The sequence below is a fragment of the Lycium barbarum genome, chromosome 3 (assembly GCF_019175385.1).
Source record: "Lycium barbarum isolate Lr01 chromosome 3, ASM1917538v2, whole genome shotgun sequence".
Taxonomy (NCBI): Eukaryota; Viridiplantae; Streptophyta; class Magnoliopsida; order Solanales; family Solanaceae; genus Lycium; species Lycium barbarum.
The window spans coordinates 9,077,300-9,093,996 of NC_083339.1; the positions used below are offsets into that span (position 1 = coordinate 9,077,300).

General features: G+C 36.1%; 2 protein-coding genes and 1 non-coding gene across 3 annotated transcripts; 2 read left to right on the forward strand and 1 right to left on the reverse strand.

The window, feature by feature from the left end:
• The first annotated feature begins 1,423 nt into the window (after positions 1-1,423).
• Positions 1,424-1,497, forward strand: TRNAR-UCG (transfer RNA arginine (anticodon UCG)). The gene has a single exon. It is a non-coding gene; the product is annotated as a tRNA-Arg (tRNA).
• Positions 1,498-4,147: 2,650 nt separating this feature from the next.
• On the reverse strand, positions 4,148-7,350 carry LOC132630248 (uncharacterized). The gene is made up of 4 exons (XM_060345836.1): positions 6,091-7,350; positions 5,802-5,973; positions 5,543-5,676; positions 4,148-5,254 (listed from the first exon to the last, which is right to left on the reverse strand). Exons 1-4 carry the CDS (start codon positions 7,348-7,350, stop codon positions 4,148-4,150), a joined length of 2,673 nt encoding a protein of 890 aa, XP_060201819.1.
• A 1,731-nt stretch (positions 7,351-9,081) lies between these two features.
• On the forward strand, positions 9,082-16,697 carry LOC132630179 (UDP-glucuronic acid decarboxylase 1). The gene is made up of 7 exons (XM_060345754.1): positions 9,082-9,863; positions 10,202-10,349; positions 10,448-10,527; positions 11,965-12,048; positions 12,145-12,219; positions 15,300-15,392; positions 16,212-16,697. Exons 1-7 carry the CDS (start codon positions 9,255-9,257, stop codon positions 16,416-16,418), a joined length of 1,296 nt encoding a protein of 431 aa, XP_060201737.1. The 5' UTR covers positions 9,082-9,254; the 3' UTR covers positions 16,419-16,697.

Sequence of the window (16,697 nt, forward strand, 5' to 3'; positions counted from 1 at the left end):
ATTTGTTAATGTTCATGCATAATAGTTTCTATTTTACGAACTTTGATATAGTGATTAAGACGATGTATACTCCATAGGTTACTGAATCAAAGCTTTACAAATATCTATATTTTTTTTTCTTTCTTTTTAACAGTTAAAGTTCAAAAAGAATTTCAAAACTAGATATTGAGGTTGGAATCCTCAAACCTAAATTAGGTAAATGAAGCACTTGATGATTAGCCTGAAGCTATGTCATTTTATGTTATATTTACTTATTTTTATTTTTCATATTTTTATTATGTCTATTTAATAAAACTTTCCGACGAAGTGGTGTCGGATGACACCGCTTGCCGAGGCCCCAGTCGGGGGCTGGGAAGAAGCATGTTGATCCGGGTATGTGCTTGCACCATAAAGAAAGAGCAAATAAAGAAGAATCCCCTCTGGACGACGGCTTAGAGATGACTTGAATTGGAAAGCCACTTGACTGTGGAGAGGGGTTTCGCCTCGAATCCAAGGGATTTTTCTTCTTCTCTTAAGATATTTCTAGTTTGAACTTGATCGAGAGATCAATTGACTCCGAAACATAAAGTGACAAGACCACCCTGTGCCTCACCTCAGATATCAGGTTTGAGGCCTTTTATTCCCTCCGGTTATGTTGTTAACATATTTCATCCACCAGGACTAAAAGTCTACCTACCACTTATTAGGGGTTGTGCAAAAATCAGTTTAACCGATAAATCGAATCGAAAAAATGCGATTGGTTCATCAGTATCAGGTTATTGGGTTAACAACTTTTTAACAATTTAGTAAAACTTTATATTGGACTATTTGTACAATTTCTAATTTTTAGATTTTAGTTAATGGTTAAACTGATAACCCAATAAAATCATATTAAACTTACCTTTTTATCCTTAATTATATAATAGTGGCTTTATTTTTTCCTTCTTGAGCAAATATTGAAAGGGAAGATAAGACTCTCAATTTGAACCTTGGCCTCATATTTTTGAAATTCTGATAGATCATGACATTTTTAAGAATCTGAGTCTTTTATTTTTGGGTTTGGTGAGAAGAAATGTCTATCAAGTCCTGGAAACTATATGATTTTTTTTAAAAAAAAAAAAATCTTGCTATTATCAATTCAAGTAGGACCCTGCACTTAGAATTCAGTGAATGTATCAATTTTATATTAAGAACAAATGAAAACAAGAGAGAGAAAAAATGAGAGCAGCATTTTCTTATCAGTTAAATCGAAAATCGAACCGTTAAGAATCGCTTACCAATTAATCGAAAACAATTATCTTATTGGTTTACTTATTGGTTTTGCATGTTTCCAAACTAATAACCGATCAACCGAACCGCTAATATAAAAACATTAGGGACTATTTTCACCTTTTTTCATCAGATTTACTTTAAGTGAGATACAAGGTAGGACAATAACACGAAGGACCGCATAGCGCAGTGGATTAGCGCGTCTGACTTCGGATCAGAAGGTCGTGGGTTCGACTCCCACTGTGGTCGTTGCTTTTTTTTAAACTTTATTATCTCCTTTTCTTTCAATATTTGTAAATAATACTATTCAAACTAGGCTCTAAATTAAGAGCCTTTTTGGATGGGCTTTTATGCTTATAAGCTAAAAAAAATAAGTTGGGTAGTCTAACTTTTTTTTTTAGCTTATAAGCTGCTTTAGATAAGCTAAGTCAAATGAGCTCAATTATTTTTTTGAGCTTATTTTAAGCACAAAATGACTTTAAGCTGGCCAGCCAAACACTCAAAAAAGCTGAAAACAGCTTATAAGCAACTTATAAGCCAATCCAAACGGGCTCTAAATAATCCTTTCCAATGGTTAAAGGCAAAGGCCAAAATCAGTTCACTATAATCATTATTAAAGCTCTAAGCTTAATATGCAAGTAAGAACCCGTTTGGATTAGCTAAAAAAAAGTGGCTTTTAAGCATAAGTGTTTAAAGTACTTTTAAGTACTGAAAGTTATTTTATAATTAAGCAGTTATGTGTTTGGATAAAAGTGTTTAAAGGGTTTTTAGAAGTAATGATAGTATTGGAATTAACAGAAAATATAAGAGATAAAAGGATAAAGTTGTTGGAATTAACAGAAAATATAAGAGATAAAAGGATAAAGTTGTTGGTCAAATCAAAATGACTTTTAAGCAAAACCAAAAAAAAAAAAAGGGGGGGGGGGGGGGGGGGGGGGGTGGTTGAGCAACTTCTTGGTTTTGGCTTATTTTAAGCACTTTTTAACTTAATTTAAGCCGTTTTCTATTTTTGCCAAACACTCAAATAAGTTTAAAATGGCTTATAAGCTAGTTTGACCAACTTATAAGCCAATATAAACGAGCTCTAAGGCTTTTTTCACATTGATTTTTGTTTTATTATTTTGTCTTTAGGAAGAAGCAAAGGAGGTTTGATGGTTTCCACTTCCTGGTATTTATAAATTGCTAGCTAATGTTAAATACAATCATCGATAAATGAATATTGTTAAACAGTAAGTCTGAAAAAATTGGCCAAACAAATTATAAATCCATGTAGAACGTTGGACAGTTTATATTTAAAGTAGTGTTAAGAATAGTACTTTCCGAAAAGTTATCTTACTCTTGGTGCAAGTAATTACTTAAAACAAAATTAACTAGCTCAACTATTACAGTACAATTGAGTTGATCGATGCTTAATGTTGATTAAATAGATAAAGATGTAGCAACTCATCTGAAAACTTAAAGAAATGCAGAAGAATTTGAAATAAACTGAGATTGAAACCCTAGTTCATAAGAAAAAAACCCTAGTTCATAAGAATGTTCTAGAGAGCGAAAAGAGATTTTATTTCTGTATTGAAATTGGCAAAAGTGTTCTCTCTACAAATACATTGAGTATATATAATATGTACATCAACAATAAACACAAGTGGGTCAGGTTACAGCTGGTGCCAGCTGGTCCAAATAATCAAAACAGCTCAAATGACCTAAGGAGGCTTCTGAGGCCCATCTCTATTTCTAACATCCCCCCTTAAGCTGGACCCAAGTCCCAGCTTGGACAATAAAGTCTTGTGTTGCACACCAGTCAGTGGTTTGGTTAATACATCTGCCAATTGAAGGGTTGTGGGAACATATTGCAAGGATATCAGACCCTCATGAAGCTTTTCCCGGATAAAATAGCAGTCGATTTCAATGTGTTTTGTACGCTCGTGGAACACGGGATTCTTGGCAATGTGCAACGCAGCCTAATTATCACAAAACACTTCAACAGGAGACAAGTCAGTCAAACCAAATTCAGCAAGTAATCGACCCAACTAAGAAATTTCTGCCACTATTTTTCTAAGTGCCCTATACTCAGCTTCAGCTGAAGAGAGAGCAATTGTAGGTTGCTTCTTGCACTTCCATGAAACAGGAGAACCTCCCAACAGCAAATAAAACCCAGTGATAGATCGACGATTCTGAGGACAACCTGCCTAGTCTGAATCACAAAAACCATACAAGGAAAAATATGCGGAATCATTGAGGAATATACCAAGGCCAAGAGAACCTGCTAAGTATCGAAGCACATGCACACCAACCTCTAAATGAGTTAGTCGAGGGGAATGCAAAAATTGGCTGAGATGTTGGACAGCAAATGAAATATCCGGCCTAGTATGTTGAAGAAAATTAAGTTTCCCCACAAGTTTTCTATATAAACTGGGATCAGGACAAAGCTCTCCAGAATCTGATGATAACTTGGCATTTAATTCCAAAGGACTGATAACTGGAGTGACATTTGAGCAGTCGAATTCAGAGAGCAGGTCAGATGTGAACTTTCGTTGAATGACAAGGAAGCCTTTAGACTGTTTAATGATCTCAAGGCCAAAGAAGTAATGAGCTTCACCCAAATCCTTGATTTTGAAAGCATCATCAAAGAACTGTTTGAGAGAGGACATTTCTGAAGTATTATCACCAACTAATAAGATATCATCAACATACACAACTACAATGGTGATGGAAGAACCAGAAACTTTCCTGAATAGTGAGTAATCATTCAAGCTAGGATTGAAGCCTCTAGAAATCAGTGCTTCAGACAATTTAGCATACCACTGTCTAGAGGCCTGTTTGAGACCATAGAGGGATTTTCTTAATTTGCACACAAGGGGGCTAGAATCAGATGAAGGAACAACCAGACCTTGGGGGATTTTCATGTATACTTCCTCCAGGAGATCACCATGGAGGAAGGATTATTGACATCAAGTTGAAAAACTTTCCAATTCTTCTTAACAGCAACAACCAACAAACACTTAATTGTAGTCATCTTGACAACAAGAGAAAAGGTTTCATTATAATCCACCCCCTCCTGTTGGCTGTCCCCACGAATTACCAACCTAGCTTTATACCTTTCTATAGAACCATCAACCCTTTGTTTAATCTTATACACCCATTTAGATGGAATGACTCTTTTTCCAGAAGGTAAAGGGACAATGTCCCAAGTGTGATTGGACTCAAGGGCTTGGAATTCTTTTAACATAGCAGCCTGCCAAGCAGGGTGACCAAAAGCTTGTTGGTAGTATTGAGGTTCTAGCAGGGCCACTTCAGCAGATGTAGAACCAGCCTTAAGAGGAGAGACAAAGAAGCAAACATAATCATGGAGATATGTGGGTGAAGCAATAGCCCTAGAAGATCTTCTAGGAGGTGGATCAGAGGAGTTGATAGGAGGTGGATCAAAAGAAGAATCAGAAGTGTGTAGGGGTGAAGTAGAAGATAAAAGAGGAACAGAGCGAGGAGTGGCATAGAGGAACACATATTCATTAAAAACAACATCTCTTGAAAAGAGAAATTTATGATTTGATAAGGAGAGGAGTTTGTAGCCTTTTTTCCCAAGACAATATCCAATGAAAACACAAGTCAAGGATCTAGATTTAAATTTGTCTCTTTGTGTGATTGGAACAGTGGCAAAACAGAGACAACCAAAACTCTTAAGGTGGTTATAAGCAGGAACAGAACCATACAATAGTTCAAAAGGAGTTTTATGATGAAGAAGTGGGGAGGGGAACCTATTAATAAGATAAGTAGCAGCTAGGACACATTCACCCCAATATTTAACTGGTAGTTTAGACTGGAAAAGAAGTGCCCTTGAAGTTTCAAGTAAGTGTTTGTGCTTCCTTTCCACCACTCCATTTTGTTGAGGAGTGTGGGGGCAGGAAGTCTGATGAAAAATGCCATGAGTGGAGAAAAATTGAATGGCCTCATTACTGGATCTTAATTCAAAGGCATTATCAGATCTTACAGCTTGGATAAACACATGAAGCTGAGTTTGAACAAAGAAAAAAAAGGTCTGAATAAGAGTGAAAGCATTGGATTTAGTGGATAATAAGTAGGTCCAAGTACATCTAGTGTAGTCATCTACAATGGTTAGAAAATATTTAAACCCATTATATGTTTGGGTGTGATAGGGTCCCCAAAGATCAATATGTATAAGTTGGAAAGGTGTTGTAGAGTGGATAGTACTATCAGAGAAGGGTAGCCTCTGTTACTTAGCTAAAGGACAAACATTACAGTGGAAAGATTGTTTAGAAAGTAGGATAAATTTAAGTACTGGTATGGATTTCATTTTGGAAAATGGCATATGGCCAAGTCTCTGATGCCAAGCTAAATCAGCACTAATTGGCCCATCAAAAGTAATGAAAGGAGACAGAGGAGCATCAGCAAATACATGCAAACAATCAGAATCTGAAACAGTCTTATTATCAACAACAAGTACAGGGGAAACAACACTGAAACATTGGAAGAAGCTGAAGAAATATTGGCTACATTTCAAGGGACAGAAGAATCAACTAAAGGACATGCTATATTACAAGGAGCAGGAATAGAAACAACAGGATCAACAGAATCATTTGCAATAAAAACAGGAGAATTATCAGAACTAGAGATGATAGTAGCATTGCATGAGGAAGAACCATTCAATTGAAGGACATAGAGTCCATTGGAAAGTTTATCAACTTCCAGTGGCCTCTTCAGAGAATGGCCCTGCAAAACACAAGAAGTAGCACTGATGTAAGCAGTGCAATCAAATTGGAGAAGTAATTTGTGTAAGGATATGAGATTATATTGGAAACTAGGAACTAAAAGAACATGATGAAGTACCATATCTAAATATAAAGGCAATGATCTTGTACATGTAACCTTTACTTTGTATCCATTAGGTAAGGAAATGAGATAAGGCATAGTAAGGGGTTTGATGTTGATAAGAAGATTTTTGTGAGGAGTCATATGATTGGTTGCTCCAGAGTCTAAAATCCAAGGGTTATCATACATTTGAGAAAGATGACATGCAAAGAAGCAACAAATATTATAAGCAGCAGGAGTAGTTATAGGAGTCACACCTGCAAAGTTAGCAGAGGCACAGAGACCAGTGTCCTGCAACTTATGCTGATGCAAAAGAGTGATAAGGTGTTCATGTTGCTCCTTGCTGAACCCATGGAAAAGATCCTCTGACTTTGGAGTAGGCATATTTTGACTAGAACTAGAGGAACTAACAGGAGAGGAGGATTCTATGCCTTGAACACAAGCAGCAGAACCCTTCTTGCCTTTGGAGAATTGATAATCAGGTGGATAACCATGGAGTTTGAAACATTTTCCAATAAGGTGTCCTGATTTCTTGCAATATTTACATAACAAAGCAGAATTATTGTTGGACATGTTGTTTGTGGGAAAGTTTGGTCGTTTATCAAAGTTAACCTTTTGGGGGTATCTTTGGGCCCTAACAGAGAAAGAAGCAGACTCAGAAGCAAAGGAAGGTAAGGAAGCCTGAAGTTCAGACTGTTGTTCATCATGGATGAGCATGGAGTACACACTATCTAAATCAGAAAGTGGCTTTATCATCAAAATATTTATCCTAATACCACCGTAAGACTCATTCAACCCAGCAAGGAACTGATGAACTCTTTGCTCTTCTTCTAGCTTAACCCATTCTTCCTTGCAGTCACAGGTGCAAGGTGGATATATAATAGAGATAGTCAACTCATCCCACATTTTCTTATTTCTGTTAAAATAAGAGGCTATGCTAGATGATACTTGAGAGATAGAAGATATATCTTTAAGTAATTGAAACACTTTAGTTCCACTAGCCTGACCATACCTCTTTTCAATTTCTTTCCATATACCTCCAGCAGTCTCAGTGTGAATCACAGTTTCAGCAATTTCTTTATCTAGACTATTAAGAATCCATGCAATTACCATGTCATTACACATCACCCAATTATCATAAGTAGGGTCAGTCTCAACAGGTTTAACTACTTTTTCATTTATAAAACCTAACTTTCTTTTAGTAGATAAGGAAATTAACATTCCTCTCCTCCAACTCCCATAACCAGTCCCATTGAATGGAGTAGTTACAAGAGTCATTCCCGGGTAGTCAGAAGGATGGAGGTATAGTGGATGAGTATTAGTAATTTGAGTTTGGGCGTTTGAACCCATGATTTCCAAGCAATGAATCAACTAAACAGAAATCCTAATTTCAAGATACAGTAGAGTTTACCGTCATTCTTTAAAACTCGAAGAAGCAGAGTCTTTTCATCTAGAAAACGAGCTGAATTGAGGAAACACTTTACAGTACCACTCAAACAAATACACCATAACTCGAATGAAACGAACAAACCGAAGTTCACCAAAACTCAACCAAACCGGTACAAACGTCAACGAGCAATTCAAATCCCAACAATACCCACTATAATTCGAACAAATCAAACCAAAACAGTCCCCAAATTTCAACAAATCAGGACAGAAATCAAACTTCAACGAAATAGATCAGGGTTAACACAGCTCAACTAGAAATGACGAGATCTTTCAAGATCTGTGCTTGAATCGTAAAAAAAAAAAAAACACGATACAAATCGAGTAAAAAAAATATATTTCCAAAAGAACAGATCGAGGGTAACACCGCTCGATAGAGAATGAAAAGATCACTTAGGATCTATGCTCTGATACCATGAAAACTTAAAGAAATGCGGAAGAATTTGAAATAAACTGAGATTGAAACCCTAGTTCATAAGAATGTTCTAGAGAGAGAAAAGAGATTTTATTTCTGTATTGAAATTGACAAAAGTGTTCTCTGTACAAATACATTGAGTATATATAATATGTATATCAACAATAAACACAAGTGGGCCGGGTTACAGCTGGTGCCAGCTGGTCCAAATAATCAAAACAACCCAAATGACCTAAGGAGGCTTCTGAGGCCCATCTCTATTTCTAACATCATCTGCCACCGAAGATTATGGGTGAAATTTTCGTCGGTTATACTTCCTTTTATGCTGCAGCTTATGAACTTTTTAGATTGTAGTCTAATTTTATTTTATTTTTAAACTAAAAATCTCAAGAAAAAATGTTAAATTATAATATAAAATTTTCAGAATTATTACAAAAGTTAGATGAAAATATAATGTTTTGTCTTTAAAGTTGAGGAATATATGAACAAATAGTTGTCCAGAAGAGTAATTTTTAAAGGGCTACATTTGCACTAATTTTAAAAATAGTGACAAAATCTAAATGGTGACCTAAAAGAGGGACATTTGCATAAATCAACCAAATTATAGCGAGAACCATGTGCCTTTTGTAGGAAGCGCTTTACTCCAAAATTAAGAGTTTTGACACGACTCTGGATTAGTTGAGCCCTAAGGATTTTTTTGCGGGCATAAGTTTATATTTTGGTATCATAATATTACACAAGTTATGCCTAGAGTTTGAAGGGAAAACCATGCAATTCTTCGTTAGGCTACATTTGCACTATTTTTAAAAACAAAAACTCTTATAGTGGCCTAAAAAAGGGACATTTGCGTAAAATTAATTAGATTATGGTAGGGTGATAAGTCCCCCCTCCATTCTTAATCAAAATTTTCAGGTTCGAGCCATGAAAATGAAGTCCTCTTTGTTAGGAAGCGCTTTATCAAAGTAGGATTTTTCGATCCAGACTCCAAGTTAGTTGGGCCCAAAGAAGGTACTGAGTCAAAATCAACATAACTAATCTACCCAATTGGGCCTACACTTAACCCATGTTGGAGCCCAGCCCATTTAATCATTCATCTCTCTCAGTCTCCCATGAATGGTACACTGAACACCAGGTACACTTCTTACTTCAACATCATTTCCATCTTCTTATATTAATAAAAATAACCAAAAAATTCTTTCACCTTAAAAACTCTCCCAAAAAATCACACACACACACACAAAAAAAAAAAAAAAAAAACTTCAGTTACAAATCCCAAATCTCCATTTTTTATCATTCTTGATTTGAAAAAAAAAAAAAAGCAATGAAATTGCACAAACAGTCAAGTAGAAGAGATGAAGAAACACCAAATTCTCACCAAATGAACACACCATACTCACCAAAGACACTCAAACACACAACAAGATCTCTACCAAGATCCATCAATTATCTCCTTAAAGAACAAAGACTTTTATTCATTCTCATTGGCATTTTAATTGGTTCCACTTTTTTCATAATCCAACCAACTCTTTCACACAATTCATCAATACCAAGATCATATAATTCACTAAATCATGAATCTTTATCAACAATATCTAATTATAATGATAATAAAGTTTTCAACTTTGGTAATACTGGGAGGATCCCAGCTGGTATTATGAGGAAAAGAATGAGAATTGTTGTAACTGGTGGTGCTGGATTTGTGGGGTCTCATTTAGTTGATAAGTTAATTAAAAGAGGTGATGATGTTATTGTTATTGATAATTTTTTTACTGGAAGGAAAGAAAATGTGAAACATCATTTTGGGAATCCAAGATTTGAGTTAATTAGACATGATGTTGTTGAACCTATTTTGTTGGAAGTGGATATGATTTATCATTTGGCTTGTCCTGCTTCTCCTGTTCATTACAAGTATAATCCTGTCAAAACTATTATATCCTTTTGATATATTATTTCATCAGATTTATGTATAAACATATCTTTTAGTTTTTGTTTATGTGTGTGTCTATATGATACTTAGTTTAATGTTAATGGAATGAGTGTTCTTTGATTTGGTTATTGAATTTGTATAATCCTGTCAGAACTGTTATATCAATTTGTAGATCATGTCTTGGCTTATTGTTTTTAAATTCATTGGTTTTATGAATAAATACCACTTTATTTTGTGCTTGTTTGTGCTAACTTGATAATTAGTTCAATGTTATGGAAATGAGAGTTCTTTGATTAGTTTGTTGAATTTTTGATACATTTGAGATCCTTAACTGTGATTACAAGACAAATGTGATGGGCACCCTTAACCTGTTGGGCCTCGCTAAGAGAATCGGTGCGAGGTTCTTGCTTACCAGTACAAGTGAGGTTTATGGTGATCCACTTGAGCATCCTCAAAAGGAAACGTATTGGGGTCATGTGAATCCAATAGGTGTGCAACAACTAACAAATCCTGTTGTTTTTCTTTTTTCCTTTTTTGAAATAATAAAAGTTATTTTTAATGATTATTGAGCGTCTTCAAACACCTAGGTGTTAGGAGTTGCTACGACGAGGGGAAACGGACTGCAGAAACCTTGACTATGGATTACCATCGCGGTGCAGGAGTCGAGGTATTGAAGATTTGCCTTTTTAGAAAATACATGTAACATCTGATGGAGCTTATCTATGCAAAATTATCTTGGGTGCTTTAAAAACTAAATGCAGCATCTTTTGGCTGGAGTGCTGAGTGAAAATGCACTATGAATTGCACCTGGACTAGTGGTCAATGAACTGGGAGGAGAACCATGAGGTGTCAGGTTCAAATCCCAGCAGAGACTAAAACACTACGTGATTTCTACCATCTATCCTAACCTTAGTGGACAGAGGTACTTGGTACCAGTTGCTGGTGGGAGGTCTCAGGTACTTCGTGGAATTAGTCGAGGTGCGCACAAGCTGGCCCGGACACCTCGGTTATCAAAAAAAAAAAAAAAAAAGAGAGAGAGAACAAAGAAAATGCACTATGAATTACTGTACTTTTCGTCTTTGATCTGGGAAGATCAATGGAGTGCTTTTGTGTCTTTTGGAGAACTTGTTACTGATGTATCATCTTCTTATGCCGATTAATATGCCCTAGAGTAGGGTGAAAATTTTGGTGGTCTAGACTAGAATAGTAGAATGCATGTTTTTATCTCCTCTTCACCTCTATTCTTTATGCTTTTATACCACAAAGCATAATGACGACCAGGTTTTGGATACTAGAGGTTATGTATACCTATAATGAGGAGATTCAGTGACCCGTTTATTATGTCAGAAAAGGTTGTACTTACAACTTGGGGAGCAAGGGGAGTCATTTTATTCCCTGCTTGAGATGGAGCAGAAACATTCTTGAAAAAGAGAAGATAATGGCAAGTGGAAAAAGATAAATATACGGTGTAAATGATGAATGGTACTTCTCAAATGAATAATTTAAGTTGGAGGGCAGTAATATGTACCGGTAAAATGACTTATTCTAAAACTAGGAAGCTGCCTACACGCCGTTCAGAATTGTATGTTAACATGTGATATTGCTTGCTGGAGCATTTATGATATAAAATCAATGTGTCCATCCAGCAAAATTAATTGTTATTTTTATCCTTTTTTATTTGAAAAGACATGTAAACTGGTGAATTGTTTTTTTTACCCTTTTATTGTTTCTCTAGGAAAAATTGGAAAGTTCAACTTGAAACTTATTCTGTTGCTAGTTCTTGATTTGAGAAGTTGAACAAACTCTGTGCAAGTCGAAGGTTTGAGTCTTGCCTCCTACATTTTACATGTTTTAATATAAAACTACAAACTCCAGAATATTATGATGATGAGAGAGCATAGAATATGAGCAACAAAATAGCAAGTCATTTCCTTATTTTCAATAAGATTCAGTCTGAATTTAAATTCTACATTTTGCTGTCCCTCTTTCTACTTGCAAAAGTCATATTGGATTCTAAGTTAAGTGGTAATACTAGAAACTTGCTTGTTCTACATGTACAACATGGATTACCTAGAATTTTACAGCTCAGAATCTTTGTTTGCAGGTGCGTATTGCTCGGATTTTCAATACATATGGACCTCGTATGTGTCTAGATGATGGACGTGTTGTCAGCAACTTCGTTGCCCAGGTTTGTTATCTCAGCTTGTAATATCATGTAGTTTAACCTGAGCTTGCCTTTTACAGTCCGTTTGTATTTCTTGTTATACTAAAACTATGTTTGCAGGCCATTCGCAATCAACCAATGACAGTCTATGGTGATGGAAAGCAAACACGAAGCTTTCAATATGTTTCTGATCTGGTAAGTCATCTTTAATGACTTCTCTTCCTCATTCCCTGTTTCTGCCTCAGCATGTTTTCTTTATCTTATGTTTATAAGGACATGAGGTTGCAGTAGATGTGATGTTAGTTGAAGGTGGTCAAGGGTAGCAGATGGTGTTTGCCACTTCAAATGAATTTGATTAATGGTATAGGGATGCTGGTGACACTTGAATTGATTTCTTAGAGATGTAAATATATGTTGCCTATATTTCGAACTTTGTAGGGAAAGCTTTCTACAATGACATACTGAAATACAAAGAAGCCTTTTCTTCTTTCACAAATTCTACACTTTTGGACAGCGGCTATGTGGTCTTACTGAATGCTCTGTTCACACACTTTGCTAGTTAAAATGAAGAGGATTATCTCCTGCTCGTCTAACTAAGTTTGACAGTTACCCAACTAAAAGTTTCTTTGGTAAATTGTCAATTGCATATGATTATTGTCTTTGTGGAGTTGTAGAGATGATCTATTCACTGAAAGATTCCATTTATCTGGAAGAAGGCATTGATGCTATGCTGATATTATCTACGGCCTGCATTCATATGTTTGGGAAATATTAGTCCAAGTCCTAAATATGTCTGGAAAGATGCTAATGATGTTCTTCGTCTTCCTCCAAAAAAAAAAAAAAGAAAAAAAAAGGGGGCTTCGGATATGACATGATGCTTACTGAATATAAAGGGGTTGTTATGAGACAGAGTATCCTTTGACTGGAATTATATGGCGGCCTTCTAATTTTTTTTCTTGTGATAAATATATAATTGACCTTATAGCCCTCAGAGGTTGGTCTAGTGGTGAGAGCTCACCATGTGATGTGTGGATTAGGCACACATCACGTTTTGAACCCTGTTGGCCTTCCATTAACAATTGGACTTGTTTAACTATGTATGCTGAAGTTTGTTGGTCTGGCTGAGCTGGCATAGCGTGGGATTTTGTGAGTATAAATAGTTTACATTGGTTGTGGTCCTTTATTGCCACTTCTCATGGTTTCGAGGAAATGGAAAATGTATTCTTGTTGAAAGAGTCAACCAAAAGCTAGAAGTATAACGAAGCACTCTAGAAATTATTTAAGTAAGGCAAAATAAATGCAAGTTTAGTCTCCTAGAAAAACAAAGGTGAAGCGGTACTATAGGAGATTTTGGTGCTTTTGAGCATTTAGGCTCAGTCATTCAGTAGAAAAATGTAACACATAGTTAAAATGCGAGAAGGTCGCTTGGGATGGTTTGGGCATGTTTTGCATCCACCTATAAATGCACCCGTCCGTAGGTGGGAAACTACGGTGAGTGAAGGTGTTAAAAGGGGACGGGGTAGACCCAAAATTACACGAAGGAAGTTGTCAAAAGACCTGCAAATGCTTGGTATCAACACATACTTAGATAAAGATAGGACACTGGAAGAAACATCAACATACCCAGTGAAATCCCACAAGTAGGGTCTAGGGTGGATAGAGTGTACGCAGACCTTACCCCTACCTTGGAGGTAGAGAGATTGTTTTCGATAGACCCTCGGCTCAGAAAAAGCAATAACAAAGCAGGTCACATAGGAAAAAAGAGCAGTAGCTACAACAAAACAGTATGTCAAGTGAAGAACAAGAGATGGTAAATAACAACAGAAATCGAAGGGCAGGAAATTACATGAGAAATAATACGATTACTGGTAAGGAAGGATGAACGAGACAACGCTCTGCTACCTACTAACCTTCTACCCTAATCGGTGTCCTCCACAACCTTCTATGTAAGGCCATGTCCTCGGTAAGCTGCAACTTTGTCTGTCCTGTCTTATCACCTCTCCCCAATGCTGCTTCGGCCTACCTCTACCTATCCTTAAGCCTTCATAGCCAACCTCTCACACCTCCACACTAGGGCATCCGCGCATCTCCTCTTCACATGCCCGAACCTTCTCAGCGTTGCTTCCCGCGTAAGATCCATAAGGGTGATAGCTAGTTGAGGATAAGTTTTAGACTCGAATGAAACTTTTATTATTATTATTATTATTATTATTATTATAACGTACTTATCACTTTTATTTTATTTATTGTGATGATGATATGGTATGAGCTTAAATGAAAAGATGAGGATTCATGTAGCCGACCCCAACTTGTTTGGGACTGAGGCGTAGTTGTTGTTATAATTAAAATAAGATGACTGGTATATAGAGGAGTGCTACAGAAGTACTATGCCATCTGAAGAAACTTAACAAAGTGAAAGGCCAGCAATGCTATGAGAGTGAATTTTGGACATCTAAATCCCAGCATATCTAAGATAGAAATGCAATTGCAAAGTTGGATGAGATTAAAGATGATAACATTCGAAAGATGGTGATATAAAATGAGAGAGAAGGTCGCCCCGAAACGATTTGGTTAATATCATGTGTACACCTCCATATGCTCGGTCAGTAGATACAACTATATGACTGGATGTAACAAAAAGGGAACGAGATAAACCTAAAAATCACATCGATAGGAACTTATCTCAAAAAGGCTTATGATCGATCAAAATTAGTGTTGATCTGCTAAGTCGTAAGTCAAAAATAATTTGGAACAAAATCATTCATATAGGTGACTCCAAGTAGTTTTGATCTATGTTACTTGAACTTTCCTACAATGTCGTCGGGTGCGTGTCGGATCCTTCAAAAGTAGTGTATTTTTGGAGGATCCGACACGGGTGCGGCAACACTTTCAAAGAGTCCGAGTAACTTAGGTTTTGATCAGTTCATTCTTACACTTACATTAGCTCTAATGTTTGTCAAAAGCTTTTTTCTTTTTCTTTTTTGTTCTGATTGGGGAGTTGTATGTGCGTATATGGTAAATGGAGGCTTAAAGAACTTCTAGTTTAGAAGACCCATAGATTTTCTTAAAAGACAAATTATTTAGTAGTAGAATAAAATTCACCTAAATAGAGCAGAATGGGCGACTAGGTTAATTGATTGCTGATGTATTATTGAAAATGTTGACAAGTATAAACTTGATTAATGCTTATAGAAAGTGTAGATACTCATAAGATAGGGCGTCTTTGTATTGAGTTTTGCATATATTTAAGAAAATTAACTTTGTTTTGATGAAAGGTTGATGGATTGGTGGCCCTCATGGAGGGTGAGCATATTGGCCCTTTCAACTTGGGAAATCCAGGAGAATTCACTATGTTGGAGCTTGCTGGGGTAAGTCATGGTTATTTTATGTATGTATACATGTCTACAAATATGTTCCAGAGTCCAGACCAGTCAATTTTTGGTAAATATTGCTCATTGAGAAATAAAAAGTTTGCTCTCTCCTACATGCAGTTTTAAGAAGAATATCTCCGTGTCATTCGCATCATTCATAAACAGTTTTGACCTGTTCAATTCTCATACTTATTTTCATAGTTATTGTTCAACAGTAAGCTGAAAATCTTATTTAGATGAGTGAATCTTGTATCTTTTTTTGTTCTAAGTTTTGAAGTATTAAATTTGCACTATTTAATGTAATTTTCTTTTCTCTTGCAATTATTTATATATACATTCGTGAAGTGTACTACATATGGATGCTTATGGCACCCAAGAGTGGCAGAGTGGCATAATGGTCAATGAAGTGGGTGCGAAGCTTGATGACTTTCAAATCTTAGGAGAGTCAAAAAGCACTAAGCGATTTCTTCCAATTTGCCTAAGCTATCGTAGGCCGAGTTACCATGTATTCATGCCGGTGGGAGATAGAAGGTACTCGGTGAAATAGTCGAGGTGTGCACAAACTTGCCCAGACACCACAGTGACTAAAAAAAGGATGTCTTCTGGAAGTCATATATTAACTAAATGAGCGAATAGACGACTCTTCAAATGAAATTATAGTTGATGGAATGTCTAATGTCAAAATTCAAGTTGTTTTCTACTTGCTAAAGAAATATAATCAAATTGTTAATATGTTGTATTTCATATAGTTATCTCAGAGCATCAAATCTACTTATATATATCTAGTTTTGAGTACTAACATACTTTATGAAACAGGTAGTCAAAGAAGTGATTGATCCTAGTGCCAAGATTGAGTTCAGAGCCAACACCGCGGATGATCCTCACAAGAGGAAACCAGATATTAGCAAAGCAAAGGAGCTACTAAACTGGGAACCAAAAGTATCATTGCGAGAAGGGCTTCCCCTCATGGTTAATGATTTCCGCAATCGCATCTTGAATGAAGATGAAGGCAAAGGGAACTAACAAGGATACCTATCAAAAAAATAGTATGTATAGCGTGAGACTTATTTTATTGTTTATTATACTCGAAGTTGATATGCATTCCTTTTCCCGTCATTTTTTGTATTTCCATTGTAATAGCAGATGGATCGCTGAGCGATAAGCTACATCTATAGCCTCATATGTTTTCTTTTCCATTTGATTTTCTTTTTCCCATTCCACTTCCTGTAATTCCAACAATGTTGTTTCAATTTGGGCAACTCCCTGTGACGTTTTAAAGAAAGTGTTTGTTATGATGATCAA

Excerpts from the sequence above, each read along its gene's own strand:
- LOC132630179 (XM_060345754.1), top strand. The coding sequence starts at position 9,255 with ATGAAATTGCACAAACAGTCAAGTAGAAGAGATGAAGAAACACCAAAT. Across the intron at positions 9,864-10,201 it reads ATAATCCTGTCAAAACTATT|AAGACAAATGTGATGGGCAC; the intron begins ATATCCTTTTGA and ends AACTGTGATTAC. Across the intron at positions 15,393-16,211 it reads CTATGTTGGAGCTTGCTGGG|GTAGTCAAAGAAGTGATTGA; the intron begins GTAAGTCATGGT and ends TTTATGAAACAG.
- LOC132630248 (XM_060345836.1), bottom strand. The coding sequence starts at position 7,350 with ATGACTCTTGTAACTACTCCATTCAATGGGACTGGTTATGGGAGTTGG. Across the intron at positions 5,974-6,090 it reads TGCCTTTATATTTAGATATG|GGCCATTCTCTGAAGAGGCC; the intron begins GTACTTCATCAT and ends TGTGTTTTGCAG. Across the intron at positions 5,255-5,542 it reads CCAAAATGAAATCCATACCA|CTTCATGTGTTTATCCAAGC; the intron begins GTACTTAAATTT and ends GTTCAAACTCAG.